Below are 26,635 nucleotides of genomic sequence, written 5' to 3'. Positions count from 1 at the left end.
TTGTAATGCTAGAGATTCGGGAAAAAGTTCAAAATTCATTAAATAAATTTGTAATCTATATACTGATTGATTAGATCGACTAAGGTCCTTGGTTCGATCCCTGGCCGATACAAAACAACTTTAATTTTAAAAAAGTACCAGAAAAGTGTAAGGTTCGAGAAATAAAACACCACAAAGTCTTTTACAAACATAATATTTATTACACAATTACTATCCTACTACAGGATCACCTGCGAAAGCCAGCAATCTTATAAACATTTAGCTTTGCATAGACGTGCAACGACTACTTCTTAGCTCCAACAGCTCCAAATGCTCCAACAGCTCCAAATGCTCCAACAGCCTCCAAATGCTCCAACAGCCTCCAAATGCTCCAAACGGCCTCCAAATGCTCCAACTACCTTTTCTTTAAACAGCTCCAATGATATTGGGCTACAATGCTACGAGTCTAAAAGGTTCTAGCTGGTTCCGAGTTATACATGGCTGAGAGACTGCATGACTAAAAGACCGCATGGCTACGAAACTACATGTCTATGAAGCTACATGGATACAAGTCTACTCGGCTCCAACACGCAATGTACACACAGTACACACAGGAAAACTAAAAGTACACACAGGAAAACGAAATGTACACACAGGAAATCGGAACGTACACACAGGAAACGGAACGTACACACATATATATATACATAATTTTACAAATTATACTCCAAAATCTTATACACAAACATGCACATATACTGTAACTGGAAAGAGATTCGTCATTGTACTTCACTTACTTTATTTGCCTTCAAACACATTCATTAGAGGAAATAAGTTAGCTCAATTTCTTCTTCATAGAAAACTTAATTTTCATTTTGCATCAAGTTTACAGTGGTACAAAATAATTTTCTTCTCTTAGCTGTCTGCATTCCCACAGCTTCTGTGATTGACTGGGCATTCCTAAAATCGTCACTTGAACCTAGGGCTTAACGCCTCAATAACATCAAGTTATTACACACTTGAATTAATTTGTAGCTGTAAAGAAAATCATTAGAGATGTAAGTGCTCGAAACTCTACATGGCTGAAGACAAGCATATTGTTGCGGCAGTTGCAAAACCTTATAGTAAATTTTCTTGATTTTACAATCTCAAAATACAAAAATCAGTGAAAATTTCCTGCACTAAGTGCAGCTAACACATATGACAGTAAATAATTATCATACGACTACCAACTAAAGCAAAAAAAAAAAAAAAATCGAATAGTTTGACACATACAGTATTGCACCTGCAGTGACAACATAAGAGTTGCTTCCCAGCACTCGGGTTCACGTTTACTGGCCGTGTATTCATCCTTGCAGTGTGGACTGCTTCCAGGAAGAAGGGACTGTCACTGGCCGGCTGCGAGACCCTGCAAGACCTGCGGGACATGTGCGTGATCTCGACGCCCAAGGACCTGCAACACTTTCTCAGCCCGTTCCGCTTGTTCATCCCGACCATTGTGTCAGTGTCCAGCAGTGTGCTTGTCTGCGACTATCAATCAGACTAGACACAAGATTTCATGGTTTTATTTTTAGTCCAATTTCGTTTTTAAAACGGAGGATTTTGATGTTTTTGTTTTTATTTATATAAAAGCTGTTTTGTAATACTTACTTTGTAATATTTAAAATTTATATGCTGCATTTTTACAGTAAAATAATTTTTAATAATTTGTTCTACAACATTCAGAACAATAAAACAAATTGAATTAATTTTTCTGATCAAAATAATGACATTCCTTGAATTTAAAACTGAAAAGATTTTTTAAAATTAATGTTTTGAACTAAGTTCTGGTTTAGTGCCTCTTAATTCCACGATATAACTTGCATTGCGGTGCTATGTAGTGTATTAACTTGCATTTCATGTTATGCCGTGTTTTGACATGCTTTTCGTTTTTATTTTGGTTTTATCGCAACTCACCATATAATCTTGTCACTACTTATTGCTGGTCCCATATAGGGCCATACGGTCAGGCCCTGTCATTAGCCATTCATGCCACAGCAGGTGCATTAACTTATTTAGATGTTTCTACCAAAAAATGCATTGGAAACAGGAATCTAAGTAAGTTCTCAAACTTTATATAAATATCCCCAAGATGAATCCAACAAAATCTGAGAAAATTCTTGCTTATTTTAAAGGTCGGTGCATTAACCATTTCAATCTATTCTTCCAGTGACATGGATAATTTATATCTCAATGAAACATTGAGTTTATCAAACCTTGAATGTGTGGGTTTATGTGGGTTTAAGGTGTACCTACATTCTCGTGGACATCATACTTTATGGCTGTGAAATAAATAAATTTAATTTTACTTTTATTAATTATTATAAAATAATTATAAATTAATATTATAACTAAAGCATAAGATTATCATTACACAAGAAAAAAAAAATAGTTGCGTTACAATAAACAAATAAAATTAGGTACATCTTAGGAATTGACCAAGCGTGACTTGAAGGGCTGAAAAAAAAATTATATCACTCAACATCAGAGTTGTGTATCTGAAGTCTCCAACTGCAATTTCAAGAAGAAACATACTTGGTCGTCACAGTCAGTTACCTGCACCAGCAGCAACACCCACTTACAACTCCAATTTACAAACTACATAATGTGTTCAGTGTCACAACTCATATGGGTTGTTTCATCTTCTTTTCATTGTTATTATTTTATGGCTATTCTTGTAAAATAGTCATGAAAAATCTCTTCAATTTCTAGTTTGTTCAAATATTTTGTAAATGTACATTTACAAAGTGTAATCAGGGGCATATGCAGTGGAAATATACCCCCCCCCCCCCCCCAAATGAAATTTGGCATATGTTTTACTAAGTAATCCAATAGAGGTAAAGAGTTAAGCAAATCTTCATAATTACTGTCACATCCACGATGCTTCGCAACTCACAAATAATATTGCTTATGTAATTAGTGGCAAAATTATGCATCCAAATGACATACACAAGAGAGCTATCGTGGTAAGATTACAGAAATGATGTTCAGAGCAGTCATAAAAATTAAATCATCAACATGCCGTGTGAAAACCTTAAGTAAGGACACAAAATGACATCCTGATGCCAAGACATATGCCCATCAAGAAAACCAACTGGTTGCTACATTTCCCACACGCCAATGCAGGAAGGGAAAAAAGGGTGTGATAAGAAGGTTCTTTCCCCCCCTCCTGAATTATGAAAATATATGTGAGATTTTGGTGAAGGCAGTGTGTTATTTTGGGTAATGCAAAGTGAGCTGTTACAACGCGTGGAATCACAAACTACAAAGCAGTGATGCATGTTGACATGGTTGCACTTAACACACCGGGCCAACTAGGTATAAAGCTATAAACTGCTGTTGACTTTGCTATACATTCCGGGCCAACTAGGTAGAAACTGTTGTTGAATTAAGTTTTTAAATAAAAAAATTATTAATTTTTTTAAATCACCTCTTGAAATACATTCTTGCATCCGCTACTGTCTGGGATTTATGCGAAATGCAAAGATTTCTTGGACTCACACATATTAAAAAAGCCTTTCATAACAACAAACAGTCACTAATAACATTCGTATTAAATTTTGCGTTTTACCAGTATTATCTCTCATATTGCGTTGAAACAAAATTAGGTGCGAATTTCACATTTATCATCATTTTTTCATATTTTGGGAAAATTGAATGTCCCCTAACATATACTTATAGAATACATTGTGTATTAAGGTTTCTCTGCATATCATAAATTGCAGGTTTGAAAGTATCTCCAACAACCGTGTGTTCGCTTGTACTCAGAGGCGACCTGCAGGCGATTGAGCGCATTGCGTACGAGTTCTGCGAGGATGAAGCCAGGAACGGAGTCACTTACGTTGAGGCTCGCTACAGCCCTCACTTCCTGCTGCCACTGGACGTCCCGCCAACCTTCGAAGGTGTTTACTCACAGCCACTTCTTTGGATCATGCACATTTCACTGTTGGGAGCCCTGCTTGAACCTTGCTTTTATTCTCTTTCTGTCTAACAGGGATTTATTTGTATTAACACTTGACTCATAAAATTTTTTTTATTGCTAGAAACAAAACATGTTATCTTACCATAGCACCAAATCTTATTCTAAAGTTCACTAGCAATGATGAAAATAAACTAAAAATAAATTTCTTCTCTCATTTAGTTAAATTAAGATTTATTTCTAAAGTGTGCAATTTAGCACAAACAAATGCACTTTAAGATTTTTGTATCTGTAATACAATATTTCTGTAAAATAGATTGCTGGTAAAATTATGTTTTTGGTATACTAACAAAAAAATTTAAGAAGTGAAATAAATATTTACTCATGAATATTCAGTTCGAACAATATTAAAAACCTAAAGAATTTAAGAAAAGATTTAGCCCATTTTTCCTGGAGCTTCGGGTGTCAAATCGACCCTGATGACGCGACACTTAAAAGTGATGCGAGACCATTCCAGAAGGGGACTGAGGGGTAAGCCAGCCTCCGAGGCAGTGAAGTGGGCGAGTGAGGGTGGACGACGAACGACTGGCTTCGTGACAGGAGACTGGCACATCGGGAAACTGTTATGAGCAACGGACGAGTGAGTAGTGCGAGGCAGAGTTTTGGGACGTAGGTGCGCGGTAAGAGACGAGCAATGGGGAGAGCCACAGCCGAGTCCTGCTCCCTTAGTGAGAGTAAACTGTGTTGTAATTTAATTAATAGTGTAAATAGTAGTCTATTAATAAAAAGTAGTTAATTAATGGGGCTATTCTTTTCGAACCTGTTTTCCCTGTCGTAACAAAGCATATATTACATGAACATATGTAGATATTGTAATAATAAAAAACAAACTATTACAGTGAGACAAAGACCATGGTCTGACCACACGTCATCTCCCACAAAGACAATTTCAGGTTCAAATCTGGTGCCAAAGTAGCTGTTGCTGTGATCTATTGGGTTTTCTCTGAATATTAACTTTCTTGCCACAATCTTGGGATGATTGGCAACTTTGGTTTCCAACTCATATGAAAATAAATTCTGTGGGTGTTACACATAATCTAGAAGTGCCACACCCACACCAAAATTTATTTTTTTCTGTGAAACAGTGTCTAATAAGTGTCCCCGCATAAGCTTTAGTAATTCTGCAACTAGAGTATGACCACAGTTCATGATAAAATGGATATTTCAGTCCATTCACCATTCAGAAACATTTGAAGAGAGATTCAGCATGTGGTATACTATGCCATGTTTCCATCAGTTTCCCGGTCATGATCACAACAGCAAGCGAGCGTGCTAGTGACGGTCGTCTAACTGTAAACTGTCGTGTTGGCCGCAGCCCTGTGCGAGGTGGTGCGTGCTGTCGACCGGGGGTTCGCCCGAGGGGAGAACGATCACAGAGTGAAGGCACGGCACGTACTGTGCACCCTCGTCGGTGCCGACATGGCGAGAGATGTGCTGAAGCTGTGCGAGCATTTCCGCGGCGAAGGCGTAGTCGGGATCGACATGGCCGCCTTGGCTAAGGAGGACTTCAGCACGTATGGTAAGCGATGGCCAGGATAACACATGGGCGAATGTATTAGGGCTAGTCTTGTCAACATCAGGGTCATTAGAGAAGGTAAGTGGTGATGAGAAAAACTGCATGGGTGAGGGAAATGGGATTATCCTGAGAAAATCCTTGATTCCTACTTGCAAACATTCTAGCTTTGATGCGCACACACACACACACATATATATCCATATAAAAAGTATCTGTGGGTTTTTAAAATATCCACAGTTTATAACTTTAAGCTAGATGAAAATTTGCACACTTAAACTTTCAAAAATGCACTCAGCATAAAGTCCGGGCAAAACCAGGTACTTACTTCAACTAGTGTTACATACAAACTGCAGGCAGTAGGTGCACGGACAAGTGTTACCGCTGTGATGTGCGTGCTGTCCCCAGAGGAGGTGAAGGAGGAGTGCGACGAGGTCCAGATCTTCCAGGAGGCCCGCCGGCTCGGGATACACCGGACAGTGCATGCCGGGGAGTCTGGCCCTGCAGAGATGGTCCGGAGGGTGAGTGTCTGCACTCTCCTACATCCCACACTCTTCATTCAGCTAATTTCCCCCAGATTTCCTACTTTTCACTGTCCCAACTAGGTTTTGTTTTTGCTGCCTGAGCGGCCAATTTGGCAAAATAAGCAATATATTACAGTACAAACTCACTTCAAAAAATATAAAAAAATGTGCAGAACCGACAGTTAAATTTTTACATACACAATATAAAGTTTGCACTCACCATTACCATTTATATCAATACTGAAAGTCTGAAATAGAAAACTAATACGCCAATCCCTCACTTAGCACGTCTTCAAATTGCGCAAATTCATTTAGTGCAATGTTAACTTTACTGCCCCAGTCTTGAATAGCACGTCAGTAAATTTGTTAGCACGAAATCGCCACAGGTAAAAAAAAATGTCTGGCATGATGCCACAAAGTCTATTCAACTCGGTAAACAACACATGTACTGTGCCATACAATTAGCTGTACAAAGAAGGAAGAGATGCACGTGCATGTCTGACTACGCTATCGGCTGTTGTGCAAACGTCAGCTATGATAAAATCAGTTGCTGCTATTGAGTGTAAAGGATCAAATGTGTTTACATCCAAGCATGTGCCGCCGGGCCGTACCATTGTCGCCAGGCCACAGACCGAGCCGTGATGAACTTCAGTCTAGTCAGTGGCAGGGAACTAGCACACACAAACACAAAGCAACATCTGCCCATTCATCTACCAGTAACTGTACGTGTGCAAGCACCTGCAGTTGGAATCATGTTGGAATCATGACTTCCAAGTGAGAGCATAATGCTTAAGTATTTGAGACAAAACTAGAAGTATTACAGCGTGCAGAAAGTCATTAAGGTCACAATTATGTTGGTCGCACTTTAGTTTTAAGCAAGTCAACTGTGCGCACAATCATATGAAATAAGGACTCTATCAAACGTTTATATAAGTCTGATGCTGTTGGTTGTACTAGCAGGAATATAATTGACATTAGATACCAGAACAGAAATGAATAGATGATTCACATGGAAAAGGTTGTTAAATTAATGGTGCAATGAAAAAAAATATCACGGGCCTGACAGGATTGGAGTGAACCAAGCAGTGATACGCGAATAAGCACTTTAATTTTTGAAAAATTCAAAGTTTATATCGGTTTCACTGTCAAAAAAGGATGGTTAGGAAAGTTTGTGGAAAGGTACACAACATGAGTTGTTCACGTCCAGACGGGCAAGCCAACCAGCCAGCTGACGATAAGTACATAACCACCTATCATCTCCCATTATGCTGTGTCATATTTGTCATACAAAATATTTGATGGTAGGCTTATAAAGATAAATGGTGTGACATTTATTGTCAAGTGTTATTCTACGCATTTATATTACGTAAAGAATATTTCCCTACACATTTTGGAACACATTGAGTAAATTAGCCTTGCTATTTGTGGAAACCAATGCTTCAGAATACATGAATTCGAATAACTCGAACATATTTAGGAACACATTAGTCATGCTAAGTGAGGTATTGGTGTACTCCTATTTGTTCTCCTGCTATTTCCTGAGGAAGTCTGCAAACAACTAGTAAACCAATTTCACAACTTTTCCACAATCTTTTAATAAAATTTTAAAATAACTGTTTGATAGCACAGGATAAGTTAATGTTAATATACGTAGCACAGTTAAACCTCGTCTATCCGGACTAACTGGGACCAAAGGCAATCTGGACAATTGAAAATCCCGATAACCTGGGTAATATGCAAAATAAAATCCTTAAATAAGTAGACCTACCTTTTTTTATGATAAAAACTAAGTTTTGTTACAAAAATACCTCTTATACATGGCATGTATTGTTTACAAGACAATTATGTTTAAAAATAAGTTTATTTCCTTACACTTTATTGTTATAATTTGGATAAAAAAATAATATAGCATATCATAAGTATTTCATACTCAAAAAACTGCTTAGCACTGATACTACTATGTAAGTACTTACATTCCTAGAGAATCTGGGAATACTAATTTTTAATGCAAGATATGCATTATTTGATTATAATAGTGTAGTTAAGGAATGACTAATTAATAAGTTAAAAGGAAACTTTTTTTTTGCTTATGGTTATAAATAATCTATGGTGAAGCGCTCTGATGAAATTACACTCAAGCTTTCAGTTTCACTTTATTGAAGGACAGACTCTCATACAGGCTTTGTCTTGGAGTACATTCAATATTCCATCTCCAATGAGAATGTCACTTTGTGCGACCAATGCCCTAGTTTTGGACAGTAGCAATCGGGTCATATTCGGCTTCTCTGCAGTAAGGTCGTATAAGTGTTATTTTTAACTGTCCCAACAGTGTCCACCTCACTCTACAAAAAAGCTGATCTCCTTCTGGCTGAAGAACTACTTACCTGAACAGATGAACATAACACACAGTTCAATTTGAACACTAAACTGAATTCCACAATCTTGTCGGATCAACAAATGAAACTGTGCATTTCAGGCGCTGGAAATATACGGCGCAGAGAGGATCGGACATGGCTACCACGTCTTGGACGACCTGCAACTGTACAGCAAGTGTCTGAAAGAGAAGACGCACTTGGAGACATGTCCAATATCCAGTTTCTTGACGGGCTCTGTACCACTTAGCGTGGAAAAACACCCAGTCGTCAGGTATGTCGAAAGAATAACCCTCACCCAAAAATATTTTTTAAATTAAAGATTAAACAAAAAATTAATTATACTAAAAGGTGAAAGAGAGAGACACAGATAATTGCCATCAGGTAATGTAATGGTACTTGAGGTTGAACAAGTATAAGTATCAAGTATTGATACTGCATACAAGGTAAACATTCTCTAGAGGAGTCCACAATCTGAACGCTGGGTGACTCCCTCCTCCTGTAGAATTCCCAGCTGCCGTCCAGCGTCAGATACTGTTGCGAGTCATCCACCACAGTCTGCAGTCGCAGAACCAAGTGCTGTACTAATGATTATCTAATGTTTCGGGTGCACGCACAGGAGCCCTGGGTCTAGTTCCCAATAGAATCAGGAGCACAGCAAAGATGCCTCTGCGTAAAGGGTGTGTGATTCTTGTGTTCACGGACATTCAAGTTTGCTTCTCTAGCCTCATGAGATCTGCTCTGAGCTATAGATGGATCAAAATCCCTTACAACATGTCTGATACATGGGAAGGAGACATGCTTCTATGCGTAGTGTACAAACCAACTCTCGCTACTGAAAGTTCATTTTATACAACTTTAGACTGTACTTACTACGTCATATGCATCATTTGTTTCTTTGGATGTACCCCTTTGTAAGAACTTATCTTTCTGGCTAAAGTTTTTGTTAGTAAACTAGGCACTAGTGCCCTGTTTCCTACCTGTAACTAAAACTACTGCCTGTTGACTTTTATAATTCTTTAGGCTGCAATTTATTTTGCCAATATATATCACAATCATTAAGGGTGAAAAAATAGAAAGTTTAATATCTTTAAATGTTTAGTACAGTAGTTGTTCTTTATGACTTATGAAAATGTTACTACTCTTGCTAACACTACAGGATTATGTTCTTAATATTTGTATATAAAAATAGTTCTTTAGCAAAAGCGTAAAATATATTCGCATTTTATTTTAACTACACCCTACTTAAAATATTTTTGTTGTTTATAAATGAAAGAGAACCTTTTTTGGTGGTTTTCTTAGACATAACATACAGTGGCATAGCTAAGGTGACTGGCGCCGTGGCGCCCCTGGCCAGAATTGAAAATGGTGCCCCCTCTTGGATTAAAAGAGAGGGGAGAGGGCTCAGTAATGCGAAACCATCGTGGCAGCGCCCCCCCCCCCCCCCTGCTCCGGCAGGGGCCATCTCTGCCACCTGCTTGCTACGCCACTGATAACATACATCAACGCTAACTTTTTATGGTATGCACCTGTACATCTTACTCTGATTTATCTGAGCAAAAACAAAGGTGTAGTGGTTTCTAATTTTCTATCATATTAATTTGCAAGACACAAGTGTTATAGAAAAATATGAGCAAAGAATAAAGTGTGATCGAATTACACTGGTAATATTGCAACTCCCATATCATATTAATGCCACCACAATAATTTCTGCTTTGACAGGAATCTAGAACCAAAAAAACACATTAAAATGGTGGTTAGCACATTTTTAAGCAAAGCAAAAAGTCTACTTTCATACCACTGGTTATTTCACTGCCACATACAAAAAAAAAAACAGGCAATAAATTGCAACAAATCTTTTTTTTAAACACTAATATGGTGCTACGTTTTCAATTCTTTCTTTAACAGTAACACAAATTCAACACAAACAAACCATCTTAAGTGGATGGACAATTCTATGACACTTTATGGGATTCTTACCTGATAATATTTTTACAGACTTCCAATTAGCTCAACAGGGTGTCTACCAGGCAATTCAGTAATTTTATTTATTTTTATTTAAATTAAATAAATAAACCAATATGTTGAGAGTTAAGTACCTAGTAGGTGTCAAAAAATATATTAGTCACCACAGAAAAAGATGATAACGGCCTAGAGGGGATGGTGCATGAATTTCTGAATTTTCCTTTCCTTAAATTTTTTCCTTCAAATTGTTATTTTCAAATATTATTGATATTTTGACTACTAAATTTTATGATAGTTTTTGGTTTGAGGCCCATCTCTAATATTTCTTTTGACAGTGTGTTATGTTCCATGTTTATGCACACAAACTCAAGGCGACAACAGTGGGCCTTCGAACCACTTGGGTTCCCGCTCGGTATAAATGCTAGTGTGTTGGGCCACCCGTGACGCCCATATCTAATGATACGTTAGTGCAGCAGTGGATGTCCAACTGTGATCCACAATCTTCAAGCGCTGTAACAGTGTGTACAGCAAAACCCATAAACAGACTTCTCTGACTTATTACAATTTTTCAATGAGCAAAAATGTTATACTTTCATTGAATAACCAATTTTAATTTTTGCCTTTCTTCGTAACATTACCATTTCATACATTTTTCAAACACAAAAATACTTGACAGATCAATTTTATTTGTTCTGAAAAACAGGAGAAATAAGTAACATGGAACATTTAAGAGTCATATTTTTTCAGTAATAAGTTATATTTTTTAATGAACAGATTTCATAAAAAATAAAACCAATAACACAGAAAACACCTGTTTTAAAAATGAAATTGGCTTGCAAATAAACCATAAAATCTTGTCTCTAAAAATCACAGGTAGAATCCAGCATCATGTGGAAAAAATACAACTCATCTGAAAAATACTTGGCACCGGCATTTCAACAAAGAAAAAACTGAACTTAAAATAAAATATGCACGATACAGTTAATGCTAGAATCACAATAACACGGAACAGTGTGATGCGAGGATGTGATGCAACAGCAAAATAATGCATTGTCGTGACAATACAGTTTTTACCTGTGCAACATCCACAAATAAATGATTGTATATAAAATGCTTCTTCATTACATACAATAACCATTAGTATTAGGTGTTTTTAATAGATGTGTTTGAGTAATTTGTTTAATTCAAATTAAACATTCAATTGGAAAAATCACTGTGAGTAAACAAATCTCAAGATTTCACAGATAGATTTAGTAAACAAAACCTTAAAAGTACAAGAATACGTAATAATGTATAATTACCAATGCAACAGTTTTTAACTATCCTTTGAAAACAAAATTCTGACATGCATTTCAGTAATGCCATGTCCGCGACGTGATGGAAAATATTTCTGTCGCATCCGCCATTTTTGTCATGCTGACATCCTAGATGGTTGAACGTGATTTGTTAGATATCTTTGCGTCTCCATTTTTGCGCTATTGTGATTCCAGCATAATGAATCAATGATACAGAACAGCCTTTGTGTAACCAATTAATTTAAATTTCCTTATCCATAAACTACTTCCTGACTTTTCCAAAAATTTAAAATTTATGTTTTCCATGATGTCTGCGATCCTGTATTAGGAGGGGATGAATAGATGGATGGTGATGTTTGGAGCAGGTTTGCAGAGGACGATGCCAACTACTCCATCAGCACGGACGACCCAACTATCACCGGCGCATACCTCCAGGAGAACTATGACTTGCTGTGGCGGTGGGGGATGTCTGAGGCACACTTCACTCGAGCCGTGAGTCCCAGCCACAGTACTAGATGACAGATACAGATTTTGTCACAGTAAAATAGGTATTCAGGTCCTCAGCTCAAGACGTGTGCCATGGCAGGGACAGGTAGCAGAATACCAAGGTTGTAAAACTCTCATCATAATTTTTAGTCCCCCGCTCGCTGTGGTGAGCAAAATTTACAAATAAAGAAGTACAGCAGCGTTTCAAGCAAACTCTGGCAGATGCAAAAATTTGCATTCACGAAGAAGTTGTATTAACAGATCATAGATATGGCAAGTTGTCACATCGGGTCACGTTGTTTGTTGTCGCTAAATACAATTTGAAAATTTTGAACAAATGCTTGCAGGTAGTGTGTCTTAAAATCATCTGGAGAAGGAGTACCATTCGTTTACAGCCCCTGTTTTTACAGTTCTATGGAAAAACCATTACCCAAAGTTGAAACAATGTGCAGAAGCCAAAATCGGTCAATATCATATTTCGCATGTGGTCTCATCACAGACACACATGTGGCTGACAAGCTTTGTGTCGAAACCTGTTCAAACCAAATTATAGTAGGCCTCAGTAGGCTGGCAGAGATTACATCCAAATTAGTTACTGTTTTATAATAAACATAAAGTGAAACACCTTCCTTTTTAACCCACCCACCCACATATATATAAATAAATTAACCCTGTGTTCGTTCAAACCAACAAATTTATGATTCACACAAAATCTTAAGAAAATCTGTAGCACGCCGTGCATGTTTGCCGGCCCGCTCACCATCTGCTCCCATTGTGACAATGTACACAGAAGCAAATGAATTTGAGCAGACGGTGGTTTCACCTTCCTTCTCCCAGCACATGTGCCATTACCTTGTGTTCTACCTCCCTGAGACCACAAGTATGTTCAATTATGTACCAATCACCCAATGATGGAGCACATACCCTGTGGCCCGAGTGCCTGGGAGACCCTGTTGAGTTTCAACATTTTTTCAATGCTTGGGTTTACCATGATGACACAAATTACAAGTCTATTGTCAAAAGAATTCATAGGAAACCTTACAAGTAATGCAATATGCACAGATAACATTTACAGTTATGAACACAGTAATGTTAACAGCCTTCAGATTTTTTATTAAAAATTATCTGCTCCCAGGTTTCCCACAATTGCCCTGCCAAATAGAAGTAGTCAATTGACACTGATGTGAACACTAGAAAAAAAAATCTACAATAACCACACAACATTTATAAGTACCGGTTGATTAACTGGCTCTAAGTATGGTTGGCAGAAGAAAAGAAACTCTATTTGATAGCTTAGAATTTTTTTAAATTAATTAAATTAAGTGTTTTTAATTATTTTTATACATTTGTATATTCACAAGTGCCAAAAAGTGTGTTTGAGGCAAAACCAAAATAATAATAGAGGCTTATTTTGTTTAAAGTTATCAAAGCAATTTTAACACCCTGGAATTTTTCTTTAGGTGATTGCCACATAATTATATGTTATTCAAGTAAGTTCTAACACTTTTTTTTGTTGCACCCATTCAGACCTCTAGAAAATCAAAATGTTTTCCCAGTAAATCTAGCTGAGAAATGCTAAAATAGGTACAAGTGAATATCAGTAATGACTTTTCTAACTGAAGCCATGAGTGTTTTGCTCCTTGTGTACTTCAAAAAAGAAAGACATATATTACTAGGACTTTTGATTAATATAAAAAATTAAGACATTTTAGTGTTGACACAGATGCAATCATTTCCACAAATACATGTAAAATAAAGGTAATACCTAAATATTTTTAAAATTTTATTTGAATTAGAGTTAGTTTGTGAAATGTTTAAACATTAATTACTTTGCATGATGTTAGTTGCAAATGGATGAAGTTATTGTCAATTAGGTATTATGCCTATGGTTTATGTCACTATCTAATTTTGCAATATGGATACATTTATTTTCTGAGGGACAAACCACATTTTATATTTTTACTGATTACTGATTAGGTGATTACTGATTACTAGAGACCTGCAAAATTCGCGGTTTCGATGGCCTTCAGGATAGACTGCACATACCCCTGTACACTCGGGCAAATAACGCAAGTTCATTGGCTGCCGACTTGTAAGTCGTCTAAGCTGGTTTGTCTGTGATTCGATCCTTCTTTGGTTGAAGGTTTATAACTGGTTGAGATTCGTCCAGATGAACAGTAAGCCAATAGCAAAATTATCTAAGAGGTATATGTGTTTGAATTCTAGCCTATCACCAAATGAATCCGCGAATTTTGCAGGTCTCTACTGATTACTTATTATAAAGAACATGGGCTTTGATGAAACACATTCATCCTCTATTAGAGTAAAAGGTCTTTAATCAGCAAATTATAGGCCGCTGCCATGTCGAATTAGTGATTTTGCTGGATTATTGAATGTCAAATATAGTTTTAATGGGAATACCAAAGAAAAATTAAAGTACAGTACAATGGTATTTAAAACTAAAACATGTTGTAACAAACTTCTCTATAGAAAGAAAAAATAAATAAAAATGAGCATGACTGTTTAAAACAAAGTCTGTAATATCATGTTGCTTCTGAGATTCAGATTTATTCTTCAAAAAATCATCATAGAAAATTTTAATCCGATAGAAAACAGAAAACTGAAATGAAAACTATTAAACTCAGAGCGAACTAAAACTCCGGCAGCGCAGTAATGCAATAATGCAACCAGGCAGTAAAGGTCAACAGCCGGAATCCACCCAAAAAAATCTCATCAGTGGCTCTGCTGGTACAGGATTATAGTACAGTGAAACCTCTTTAATACAAACCTGAAGGGACCTAAAATTTTGCAGTTTGTATTAACGAGGTTTGTATTAACAGGTGCATATGCTCACATTAATAATAATCGACAAAATCAAGTATTGATTTTTTACTCGAAAATTAGTCAAATAGAGAATTAAAGAGGCTTGAAAAATTCATTGATTTTTTTCTGCACTTTTTTAGTTGCATAAATGTCCTTTACTGCACTGCAAAGTTTGTCGAAGGAAGACAAGACATCAGTGTCTACAGCACTAGCAGCCAGAACATTTTCCAAGACAATTAATGCTGAAGAAGCTTCATTTCTGCTTGGAAGTTCGTGAACGTCGTTATCCACATCATCACTCTCTTCTTCTTCTCCATCTTCACATACAACTGGAACAACTTTGTCCAGCTCACTTTCACATTCATTCAGTGGTGCAGCTTTTGTATACACATTATCATCAACATGAACATAATCTTTGAAGTTGCCAGAAGCACCATGTTGCTGAAGTTCTTCCCAGCCTTCCACTAGGTCTGAACTTTCATCTTCGGGACTTTCATCTGTTTTGCCAAACCCACTTTTGGCAAAACAGTTTTGGATTGTTGCTGTTGATACACTGTCCCAAGCCATTGAAATGTTCCTCATAGCATCCAACACATTCCACCTTGGCTGAGAAGACTTCTGTAGCTCAAGCTGCCTAATGAGGTACTTCACTAGACGTGTCCTGTAGAACCTCTTGACTGTGGCAATGATGCCCTGGTCCAGTGGTTGCATGAAGCTGGTTGTATTTGCTGGCAGGAACATCAGTGTGACATTATTCAGCTGTAGCCCATGAGCTGTATGTGCTGCACAACGATCTAACAATAGAAGAACATTTCTGTTCAGAGTTGCCATCTTCTTGTCAAACTGGATTAGCCATGACTGGAACAATTTACTCGTTACCCATGCATTTTCATTTGCTTCATAATCACAGGGCAGTCGAGCAGTATCAATACCCTTGAAACATCTAAGTTTCATTGACTTTGAAATTACTAAACGTTTCAGCTTTGTGCTACCATCCTGGTTGCAGCACAACAAAACAGTGATTCGTGCCTTGCTATGTTTGCCACCATGACAAGATTCTCCTCTGAAGGCCCATGTCTTGTTTGGAAGCAAGTTATAAAAAATTCCAGTTTCGTCCATGTTAAATATGTCGCGTGGCGCATATTTATTCAAAACTGGCTGCACAGAACCTAGCCAATCAAGTGCAGCATCTTTGTCCACAGCTGCACTCTCTCCACAAACAGCTCATAAACCAAATTATTTCGCTCCTTGAATCGCTGCAACCACCCATTACTGCACTTAAAGTCATCAATTTTCAGTGTCAGTGCAAAATAATCTGCCTTTTGTTGGATCATTGGCCCGGACATGGGTATGTTACCATCCCGCATCTGATGAAACCACTCCAGTAGCTTATCTTCCAGTTCCTTGTGTTGAGGACCACGCATACGTTTTTTTCCCTTTGTACAACTACCACTCGCGCATGCTGCTTCTAATTTTTCTCTCTTGCTCACTATCGTCGAGAGAGTCGACAACGGTATGTTGAAGGCTTTCGCGATTTCCGTTTTAGACTTACCGCTATTGTCGATGCTACTTAAAATTTCCATTTTTGCTGACAAAGATAACTCGTTCCGTTTACGCTTCGCCATTTTACAGAACGCTGGTTAGTTCAACAAAAGTAAACAGATAAAAAAAAGTGTCAGAGTGACCAACCCAACATCATGCACCATGAGTCCCGTATGACAGCATTTTCACCTCGGGGGACGCGGTATTCAGTTGGAACAGCAGCAGCTAACGCGAGCAGTTCATTGGTGTAAAGGGAGCCATGTTCTTGGAACAGCCCATGCGGCGTGTGGTTACGGTTTTGTATTGTAACTCTCAGGTTATTGTGGGCTTCTACTTGTTTGTATTCTGTTTTCAAAATGTGTAAAATTCTTTAAATGGGAAATTTATCTTTCAAATAAATATTTTTCTAATCAAGGTATTAATTTCAATAAAAGCAATTTCCTTTAAATAGCCGCGTTCATTCTAGTGCGTTTTCTACAGTTTGTAGCACTGCACTATTTTCCGTTGTCTATGAAAAATATGGTTGTTAACAAAACAAGACGTTGTCGTAAAATGTTTGCTGTTCGAAGTACACCAATCCCTCGCATAGCACGTCTTCAATTAATGCGAATTCAGTTAGCACGATGTAAATTTTACTGCCCTAGTCTCGAATAGCACGTCTGTAAATTTCAGTTAGCACGAAATCGCCACAGGCTAAAAAAAATCTCGGAAACAACGCGACGTCAGGTATGGAATTCGAGGGGGGAAGAGTGGTTTGGAATGCGAGGGGAAAGAGATGCGCACGCAGATAAACAAACACCGGGCCGTACTGTTGATGCCCGGCCGCAGACCAGGCCGTACCGTTGATGCCCGGCTGCAGACCAGGCCGTACCGTACAGAAACCAAAGCAGATTAAATTGGACACGTTTTTTTAAAAAAAAAGCAAGATGATAGTGTTAATTTCACCCCAGAAAATATTTAACTAACTTTTATGTTTTGTATATGTACATATTGTACATAGTACACTCCCTATTTAACGCGGTTGTCGGGGGACATAACTTTTACCCGCGTTGTTGCATAACCGCGATGTTTCGATGTGACCAAGGTCCAAAGGCATAAAACACCGCCTGTGTTCTAATAGGTCGGCAAGCACGCACAGTATAGACGGCCCGCCTTTGTGCGGACTTTGCATCCGCAGTTTCCACTAAACACGGGTGAAAAAATAAAAATAATGAATTTTAAAGATAAATATTAAATGTTGAATTGTTTTTATTTTTCCGCATGCCGCGCACACTTAGTCGCACGGCCTACGAGCGCGCCACACGCCGCCATACACACAAGCTGCTGCTGCCAGTCTCGTGGTGTTAGCCACAGTATCTGCTTCGTCAGTGTCCGTAACAAAGTAAGTGCAGTGTGTGCGGTTAGCCGAGTCAAGCTGGATAATGTCGCTGGACGGTGGGCTTTATCAGGTCCCCTGTCCGATGCTTCATTTGTGAGATAAAGCGACGTTAAGAACTAGTGTTTCAGAAAATATCACTGGGCTGGATTGGACCATAATTTGAAAACCCTACAAGATAGAGGAATAATGTACGGAGATATCTTGTTTAGAATTTTACTGCGGACATTTTCTACGCCTATGCTTTTTTCTGCCCGATGCTTAGTTTGTTAGTTACAACACAAAATTATCCTAATCGGCTGTCAACCATTTATTCCATTATTATTATTCATTTCTGACTGGGGGACATGGTTTGACCCGCGATATACCCGATTCCGCGATCAATCGGGGCGCGATATACCGGGAGTTTACTTTATTTTAATGTTATGTTTGTGCTCTAGGGAAAATCTAAATCTGTTTATCTGTTAACTGATTTGTTTACATAGCCGCTTTTATAAGAGGTGTGCATAACAAATTAAATGTTTACATATGGCTGTGTGTTTTAAAGTTATATAAAACCGGTTCTTAATTTCATAAAAGTGTTTTAATTTTGTTAAGTTTTAAACGTAATAACAAAGGATCCAGCTGCTTGCAACAGCAGGCAGACAGACGCACGCGCGTGTTGAAGGTCACGCCTGGGCGGGCAAGCCAACCTGCTGACTGACGATAAATATGTTACCACTTATCTCCCGTTACACTGTGCCATGTTTTCTTTATCTAACGTATTCGGTGGTAGGCTTAAAAAGATAAATGATATGACATATGCATTTTCAAGTATGTATTATTCTACGCATTTATATTATGTAAAGATTACTTCCCTACACATCTTGGAACACATTAAATAATTTAGCCTTATATTTATGGGGACTAATGCTTCAGAATACGCGATTTCGATTAACACGAACATTTTTAGGAACGAATTAGTCGTGCTAAGTGAGGGATTGGTGTACAGTCAAACCTCTATCTATCGTTTTTCAGGGGACCAACAAAAAAATTCAGTATGCGGACATTCAATAGATGTGGACTTCACTCTAAGAATTTTTAAAAAATATTTCAACCTCAAAATTAGTGTCAGAAATATATCAGTTACTTGTCATTAAAGTTAAATCAGTTGAAAAATAAATAAAAATGGAAGTATTTTACTTAATTCAATTCAATTAAAGTCTTTTTCAATATCCTGAAGTCTGAAATATGTTTACTCATGTCATCAAATGTAGAGCTGTACTGAAGAAGCCGATTTTGCCAATATTTAGTTGAATCGGCATTTCTGCCGACTTCCGATACGCTTGTTAATTTTCGGCCGATATTACTGAAAAACGAGAGAGACTGCCATAACCTAAAAATCCACGATTTCCCTTTTCGCTTTTCGTAGTAGTACTGCATTTTTTTCAGATCGCATTATTTCTTCGCAACATGTGCCAAACGTACATATAAAAATTTAACATCCTATTTTTCAATAATGTTCTTTATTTTTAATATGTCATAAATAAATACATTACCGTCATGGTAAATATACATCTCGGTTGTTACGGTAACTGTAGTGCAAATGTGGTAGCTATCGTGCTTCTGTAGTAATTATGGTATCGACAAAGAATCTTTAGTTCATTTTATGGTAATTATCTTAGGATAACAATTTATTGGGTTTGTACTGTAGTTATGGTACATCATCCATATTTCTTCATAAGTTGTTGTTCATTTGTCTTTTCTTCATATTTACGTGCTCCATTACTTGGCTGCAGATTTAAGTTGATTTTTACTACTGTATACTATCGTTACTGTTTTTATGACGGTTTCTTTCTAAGAAATGGTTATTTCTGCAAAATCTTACTGGTTAAACGATTATCTATTATAATTTATAGTGACGGGACCACATATTTTGTACGATCAATGCGGACAAAACGATAATTCGAACATCGGTACAAGCGGACTTTTTTAACCTTAGTTGTATGGCAATTTTGCCGGGACCGTAGAAAGTATACGATAAACACGGACAATCGATACATGCGAGTTCGATAGATAGAGGTTTGACTGTAGAGTGTAGACCATTTACCGTACAAATTATTTGCCGTTAACAGAATTATAGTGAAGCTGCGTGCACGTGATTAAAGTGTGTGATTCTTGTTCTAAAATTTCATTCGGTTTATCCGATAATAAAACAATAGTACACTACATGAGCGGACGTGAGGTTACTTCGTAATACATAATAACGAATATTTCGTATTAACCGTATTGATTGACATTAAATATGCTATCCCAGTCTGAAGGGGAATTAAAAGTGTTCGAATAAACGCGAACTTTGAAATAACCGGTATTTTATTAACGAGGTTTCACTGTATATGCCAAACCATAGATTGCTGGAATGCCATTGCATTGTTTAAGATTAAAAATAGGATCACCGATTATTTTCTTAAGAATTTTAGATTCACTAAGATCATGTAATGGAACAAGAACTAAATACTAAATAGATGTGAGCCAACTGGAAAACGTATGAGGCCTGTTCAACTTAAAAACTGTAACTGATCACAGACCCACAAGATATTTACGTTCACTATCTCTCTTACACAATGCATGGAAGCGTAACAAATGGCAACCAATGAGATTTAATTTCATGATTACAAAATATTAATATACTTTAAAACATTTTGAGCTCAGAGAACATAAAATGGTAAGGATTTACATATAGTACATATAATAAAATTAAACACAAATTAATGTAAGAACACTAATATTATTGTACTTGAAAAATATTTTAACATATTTTAAAATGTAAACAAACATAGCTACCACTGCAACCAAAAACTTGGCTTCTTTTTGGTCACATGAAGTAACTTAAATGGAAGAGCTCAGCACTGCAGAGTTAATCCGTATAGCTTCGCATCCATGCCATTGTATACACGCCGTTCTGTGACACCCGTCTCATATTAGAAAGGGCCTTAGAGCAGATACAGGCTATATTACCAACAAACTAACAATTATTTTTTCTTGAAGGTAGGCTTCTGAAATACGAGTCTGACTTAAGAATTCTAACATATTGAAATATTCTGATTTCTTGCAATAAAAGTCTGCCATTAAGTTATATAGCATAGTGATACTGAAATATTTTCTGTAATAGGAAATTTACTTTTAGATACGCAAACAACATTGTTAATTGTACTTGTGGCTATAGATTTTATAGGTTAATGCCACAAACATAGCTTTTAAAATGTGCCACTTAAGCTATTTACCATCCGGTCAGAAGTTCTGAGGTTACAAAACTAATTTAAAGTGTGTGTTATGGACATGAACAGCAATATCCTGACTATACTATTTGTTATATGTATATATAATTTGTTTGTAACATTACAAGATTAATGAACACATATGTACTACCACACCAAAAGCATATTTAATCACAGTATGCAAAGGCCTATTTTATTTTACGTCCATTTGTAAAGTATTAAATAAACTGAAATACAACTATAGTTTTTACAATGGCACTGTGCACGCATGTGTGAATATTTACAGGACATAGACAATTTTCTCCTTTCTCTTTTCATCATATTGACTTGTTTGTAGTGCTTGGCATTGTGGGAAAACAAACAAGGAGTCTAGCAAGATGGCGGTTTGAGTTAGTGGTTTGTAATTACCGTATTGGTCCGAATATAAGGCGACCATTTTTACATAAACGAGAGATGCGAAAATTGGAAGTCGCCTTATTTTCGCACCCAAGACGTCAGCACCGCAAACATTAGTTCCAAGCTGAAAGCTACAGTAGAAACATTGTTAAACAAAATGTTCACGATTTTTTATATTAACTAAAACTTCGTTACCTCACACGGGGAAAACGATAAATCCACGCAATATTGCAGTAATTCACAATTGTTTAAAGTTGAAAATTAAAATATTTGTTCCTGAATAAAAATGTGAATGTTGAAGCATCTCAAAATGGCAACCTTTTATTACACAATTCATATTTGTACTTTGTGTACAATCGCGTGTTAATATTTACGGTAATTTATTTTCAGATTTTTAACGGAAATATTTGTACTAAAATATCACAGCTATTTTCAGAACGATTGTTTACGTTTACAAACAGAAAATGTTACGAACATTTCTAATGTAATGTTTGGAAATTCATGGCTGCCAACTGTCTTTCCACAATATTTCTTTGTTGTAAATCGAACATTGCCGAACACGCACGAAGACGCCATATTTACAGGAATTTGGTACGTTGCTTCAAAAGCTATTTTAATAATCCACTCTTTATTTATTTAAAACCTTTCAAACAACATAATTATCATAGATTATTCTTTAAAATTCATAGGACAGAGACTCTCTGTCAGAGAGTAATATGGACAAATATTCGCGGTCACGTCATCAAAGTTATTCATGGCCGTATGCTTCACCATGGCAGCTAGCAACTTGTTTTGTTCCGGCAAGCTGCATTCTTTGTTTGGTTTTTTACGTTCAGCACACTACGAATGCGTGATTAGTAGCCATTGTAACAATTTTAATTTCTTAGATACAGTAAACTGTGAAAAATGAACAATCACACATCGGTGGAACAGCGGGGAACGAGCTCTAGACAAATAAACACTGGTTGTAGGAGAAGTTACGATGCGAACTTCAAAGTGTTGGTGGTAAATGAGGCTGTACGGACGAACAATTGTGCCGCTGCACGGAAGTACGGCGTCACAGAAAATAATGTCCGGCGGTGGCGTAAGGATTACGACAGGCTGCGAAGTGCTCATTCAACACGAAAGGCGTTTCGAGGACCAAAAAATGGACGTCATTCCGAAGTCGATGAGCGCGTAGCTTTCTTTGTGAGAGCAAAACGTGACGAAGGAAAACCAGTCACGCGAGAAATGATGGTAATGAAAGCAATTGAAGTGGCAGCAGAATTAGGTGTTCCGAGAGCCGAGTTCAAGGCCAGTATTGGTTGGTGTCGAAGAATGATGAGAAGGTTTGGGCTGACACTGCGGCGCACAACATCTGTTTGCCAAAAATTGCCTGGTAATTTTGACGAGAAACTGATATCCTTCCAAAGGTACATTATTAAATTGCGGAAGGAACACAAATATCTCCTATCTCAAATAGGAAATGCTGACCAGACAGCAGTATATTTTGACATGCCAGGGTCAACAACAGTAGACAATGTTGGGGCAAAGTCTGTGCGAACACTGTCAACAGGGAATGAAAAACAAAGGGTGACAGTTATGCTAACTGTGTTAGCAGATGGAAGGAAGCTGCCGCCTTACATCATTTTGAAAAGGAAAACAATGCCGAGGGAAAAGCCACCGAATGTCATCCTTAGAGTTCAAGAGAAGGGATGGATGGACTCTGTCATGGTCCAAGACTGGATTAAGTGTGTATGGTGCAGGAGACCTGGAGCACTACTGGGCCAGAGAGCCATGCTTGTTTTAGACTCTTTCCGTGGCCATGTTACTCCAGAGGTGAAGGCTTCTTTGCAGAAGGAGAAGACAGACTTGGTGATAATACCAGGTGGGATGACATCTCAACTGCAGGTATTAGATGTTGTTGTAAACAAGCCTTTCAAAGACAAAATGAGATGCTTGTACAATGACTGGCTTCTCTGTGACAACCATCCATTGACTCCATCGGGGAAAATAAAAAAACCATCTGTCACACAGCTCTGTGCTTGGATCTCGACAGCATGGCAGAGCATTACTTCCGAGAGCATTGTCAAAGGCTTCAAAAAGTGCTGTATTTCCAATGATCTCAATGGAACTGAAGATGACTGCCTGTGGCAGGATGTCTCTGAAGATGCAAGTGGTACTTCAGAGGAAGAAAGGAGCTCTGAAGATGACAATGATGCAGCTGCATTAGAGTGAACATACAAAAAAATTTCTAGTGTAATACTTAAAAATGTAAATATTTTCTAATTGTTTTCTTTTGACTTTTAGGGTAGGCTATTTAAACTTTTTTTTAATTAAGTAATGTGATAAAAATAAATTGTTATACATAAATGCAAAAAGGATTTATCAACACAAAATGTATGTCCAATGAATTTTCATATTAATTTCTACCAAAATTATTTTTACATTTGTTTGGCCTCCTGAAACTGCAGGTCGCCTTATATTCGGGGTCGCCTTATATTCGGGCCAATACGGTAGTTGTGGTGAAAATAAAATACATTATCCGGCAATAGATGTTGTTGAGTTTATACATCAAAACATAATTTTGGTCCTCCGGGCCGGATAAAAGATATGAGCAACCAGTTTTAAAAACATTTCTGTGTGTGTGTGCTATTGGTGTCATGGCGGCTTCAACAACCGAGTTACAGCTTATCATTTTTGACTATGTTATGGACAAAGTAAACGAAGTTAGTGCAATTTTAAAGGAAACAGCCAACAATCCAGATCTTTTTGAAGAATTTGCAATTGCGTTTGAAGAAGTCTCAGAAAAGAAAGACGAATTGCTGGCTAACTACTTTGCTTTGTGTGCAGTACCGCCGAAACCAGAAGTACGAACAGTTGATGAATTGGGGACAGCCTTTGTGACGTTCGAAAGGTTGTTTAGGCAACTTCGTATTGAACATAATCGGTGTACAGTTAGAGCGGCAGACCTAACCTCTCGTACAACATTCTCACGTGCAGTCCTGCCTCCACTTCCTTTGCCGGTGTTTTCAGGAAGCAGGGCAGAATGGGCATCCTTTTCTGAGCTTTTTAAATCCATTGTGCATCAAGATGTGTCACTCAGCAACGTGCAGAAACTGCATTATCTTATTGGATGCCTGAAAGATGAGCCAAGAGAGCTGGTAAGTAATTTACCCCTCACCAACGAAAATTACGAAGTAATTTGGTCATTGCTGGAAAAGAAATACCAGAATCTACGCATTGCTGCTACCATTCATGTTCAGAAAATACTTCATCTTCCATCTGTGCATTCTAACCCACCAGACTCATTATCCCGCTTTGTTAGTGTGGTGCAAGAGAATTTGAATGCATTAAGGGCTGATAATTTTCCAGTGTCTGAGTGGAGCTTTCTCCTACTGAATATTCTTCTTGAGAAACTAGACTCAAATTTACGTGAATCATTTGAAATAGCTGTGGAGCAAGATTTGCCCACTTGTGACCATCTCCTTGCATTCTTAGAGCGTCGTGCTGTGGCGAATGAAAATGTTAAACTACTTAGTGTTCAAGGGAATCATGAGGTTAAAACCTCTACAGTTGGTCGTAGCTACAACAGGACTGCAACATTTAGTGTGAAACCACCCTTTAGACCAACCAGTGGCCGAAGCACTGCCCTCGTAGCAGTTGGAAATGTTCTGTGCTGTGCATTTTGTAACGAAAATCATTCACTTAGTAAGTGTGAACATTTTTTGTCTAAGAACATTGATGAGAGGATGCAGTTTGTGAAGGAGAAAAATATGTGTTTTAATTGTTTGAAAAAACATCATTATGCTCAGAGATGTTTATCAAAATTTTCATGCAATCATTGTCAAAAGAGACACCATTCAGTTTTGCACTTCAACCACAACAATCACCCAACTCAGCCAGAGAGTACTCAAAATGATACAAATGATACTCCAGCTTATGAACCATTTGTAAATAAATTACAATCGCTACATCTGTCAGGTGATAATCAGGATCAATCAACTACCATTTTATTAACCACTGCTCTTGTGCATGTGAGAGATGGAAGTGGACAGTTTCAAGTGGTAAGAGCCTTGCTAGATGGTGCTTCACCAACTACATTTTTGACTGAAGATTGTGTACAGCGGTTGGGATTGAAACATCATCGTCAGAATGTCGAAATTTCTGGTGTTGGTCAGACTCCTGTGCCAGGGGCCAGAGGCATTGTCCATTGTTCAATAAAACCAGTGGATTCTCAACATATTCAGTTTAATGTAAAGGGCACAGTTCTATCTGAAATAACACATCCCATGCCTTGTTCAAGAATCTCACAAGGCTCCGTTACTCACCTCAAGGGTTTAAAATTAGCAGATCCATCATTCGACAAACCTGGGCCTGTTGACATGCTCCTTTCAGCTGATATTGTCAGTGAAGTGCTGACTGGAGCTAAATTACCAGGGGAGCCTAATGCTTTCCACTCTCTGTTTGGTTGGGTTGTGAGTGGTAAGGCCAAGTGTGAAACACATGTGAACCCACCTGTGTCATGCTTGATAAGAACAACTAACCTAGATGTACAATTACAGAAGTTTTGGGAAATTGAAGAAGTGCCATCAGTCGACCTTATATCAGATGATGACAAGAAATGTGAAGACCACTAACACATGAACGCAATGCTGAAGGGCGATACATACTTCGTTTACCATTCAACCAGGAGGTGAAGGACATGGGTCATTCTTTGCACTCTGCTTTATCAAGATTTGAGCGCCTAGAGTGTAGGTTGAAGAAGTCACCTGATCTCGCGAGGGAATATAGCCAGTTTCTCAAAGAATATGAATGTTTAGGCCACATGACCCGCGTGACAAGCATTCAGCATATTCAGGGTCAAGATGATGAAATAGCCTATGTCATTCCTCATCATGCTGTACTCAAGGAATCAAGTTCTACCACAAAACTTCGTGTGGTGTTTGATGGGTCAGCAGCAACTTCTAAAGGCATCTCATTGAATGATTTGCTCCTTACTGGTCCAAAACTTCATAAAAACATTGGTGATATTCTTTTGAACTTTCGAACTAGGCCTGTTGTTTTCACTGCAGACATCTGTAAGATGTATCGACAGATTCAAATCCATC

At 37.7% G+C, this 26,635-nt stretch overlaps 1 protein-coding gene across 5 annotated transcripts in view; it reads left to right on the top strand.

Annotated features, from left to right (window-relative positions):
* LOC134530956 (adenosine deaminase-like) overlaps positions 1-26,635 on the top strand; it is a 70,459-nt gene that overhangs the window by 39,424 nt on the left and 4,400 nt on the right. Inside the window, exons 5-10 of one of the 5 annotated variants that reach the window (XM_063366310.1) lie at positions 1,354-1,479; positions 3,787-3,920; positions 5,313-5,516; positions 5,919-6,031; positions 8,511-8,680; positions 12,032-12,158. In XM_063366310.1, the coding sequence (XP_063222380.1) occupies positions 1,354-1,479; positions 3,787-3,920; positions 5,313-5,516; positions 5,919-6,031; positions 8,511-8,680; positions 12,032-12,158 (874 nt within the window). Of the gene's footprint in view, positions 1-1,337; positions 1,480-3,786; positions 3,921-5,312; positions 5,517-5,918; positions 6,032-8,510; positions 8,681-12,031; positions 12,159-26,635 lie in introns of all 5 variants that reach the window. The other 4 variants (XM_063366312.1, XM_063366311.1, XM_063366314.1 and 1 more) reach the window with 4 other exon arrangements.

This window comes from Bacillus rossius, chromosome 3 (genome assembly GCF_032445375.1).
Source record: "Bacillus rossius redtenbacheri isolate Brsri chromosome 3, Brsri_v3, whole genome shotgun sequence".
Lineage (NCBI taxonomy): Eukaryota > Metazoa > Arthropoda > Insecta > Phasmatodea > Bacillidae > Bacillus > Bacillus rossius.
Note: the sequence above shows the minus strand (reverse complement) of the source record. Positions and strands in the feature narration are given on the sequence as shown.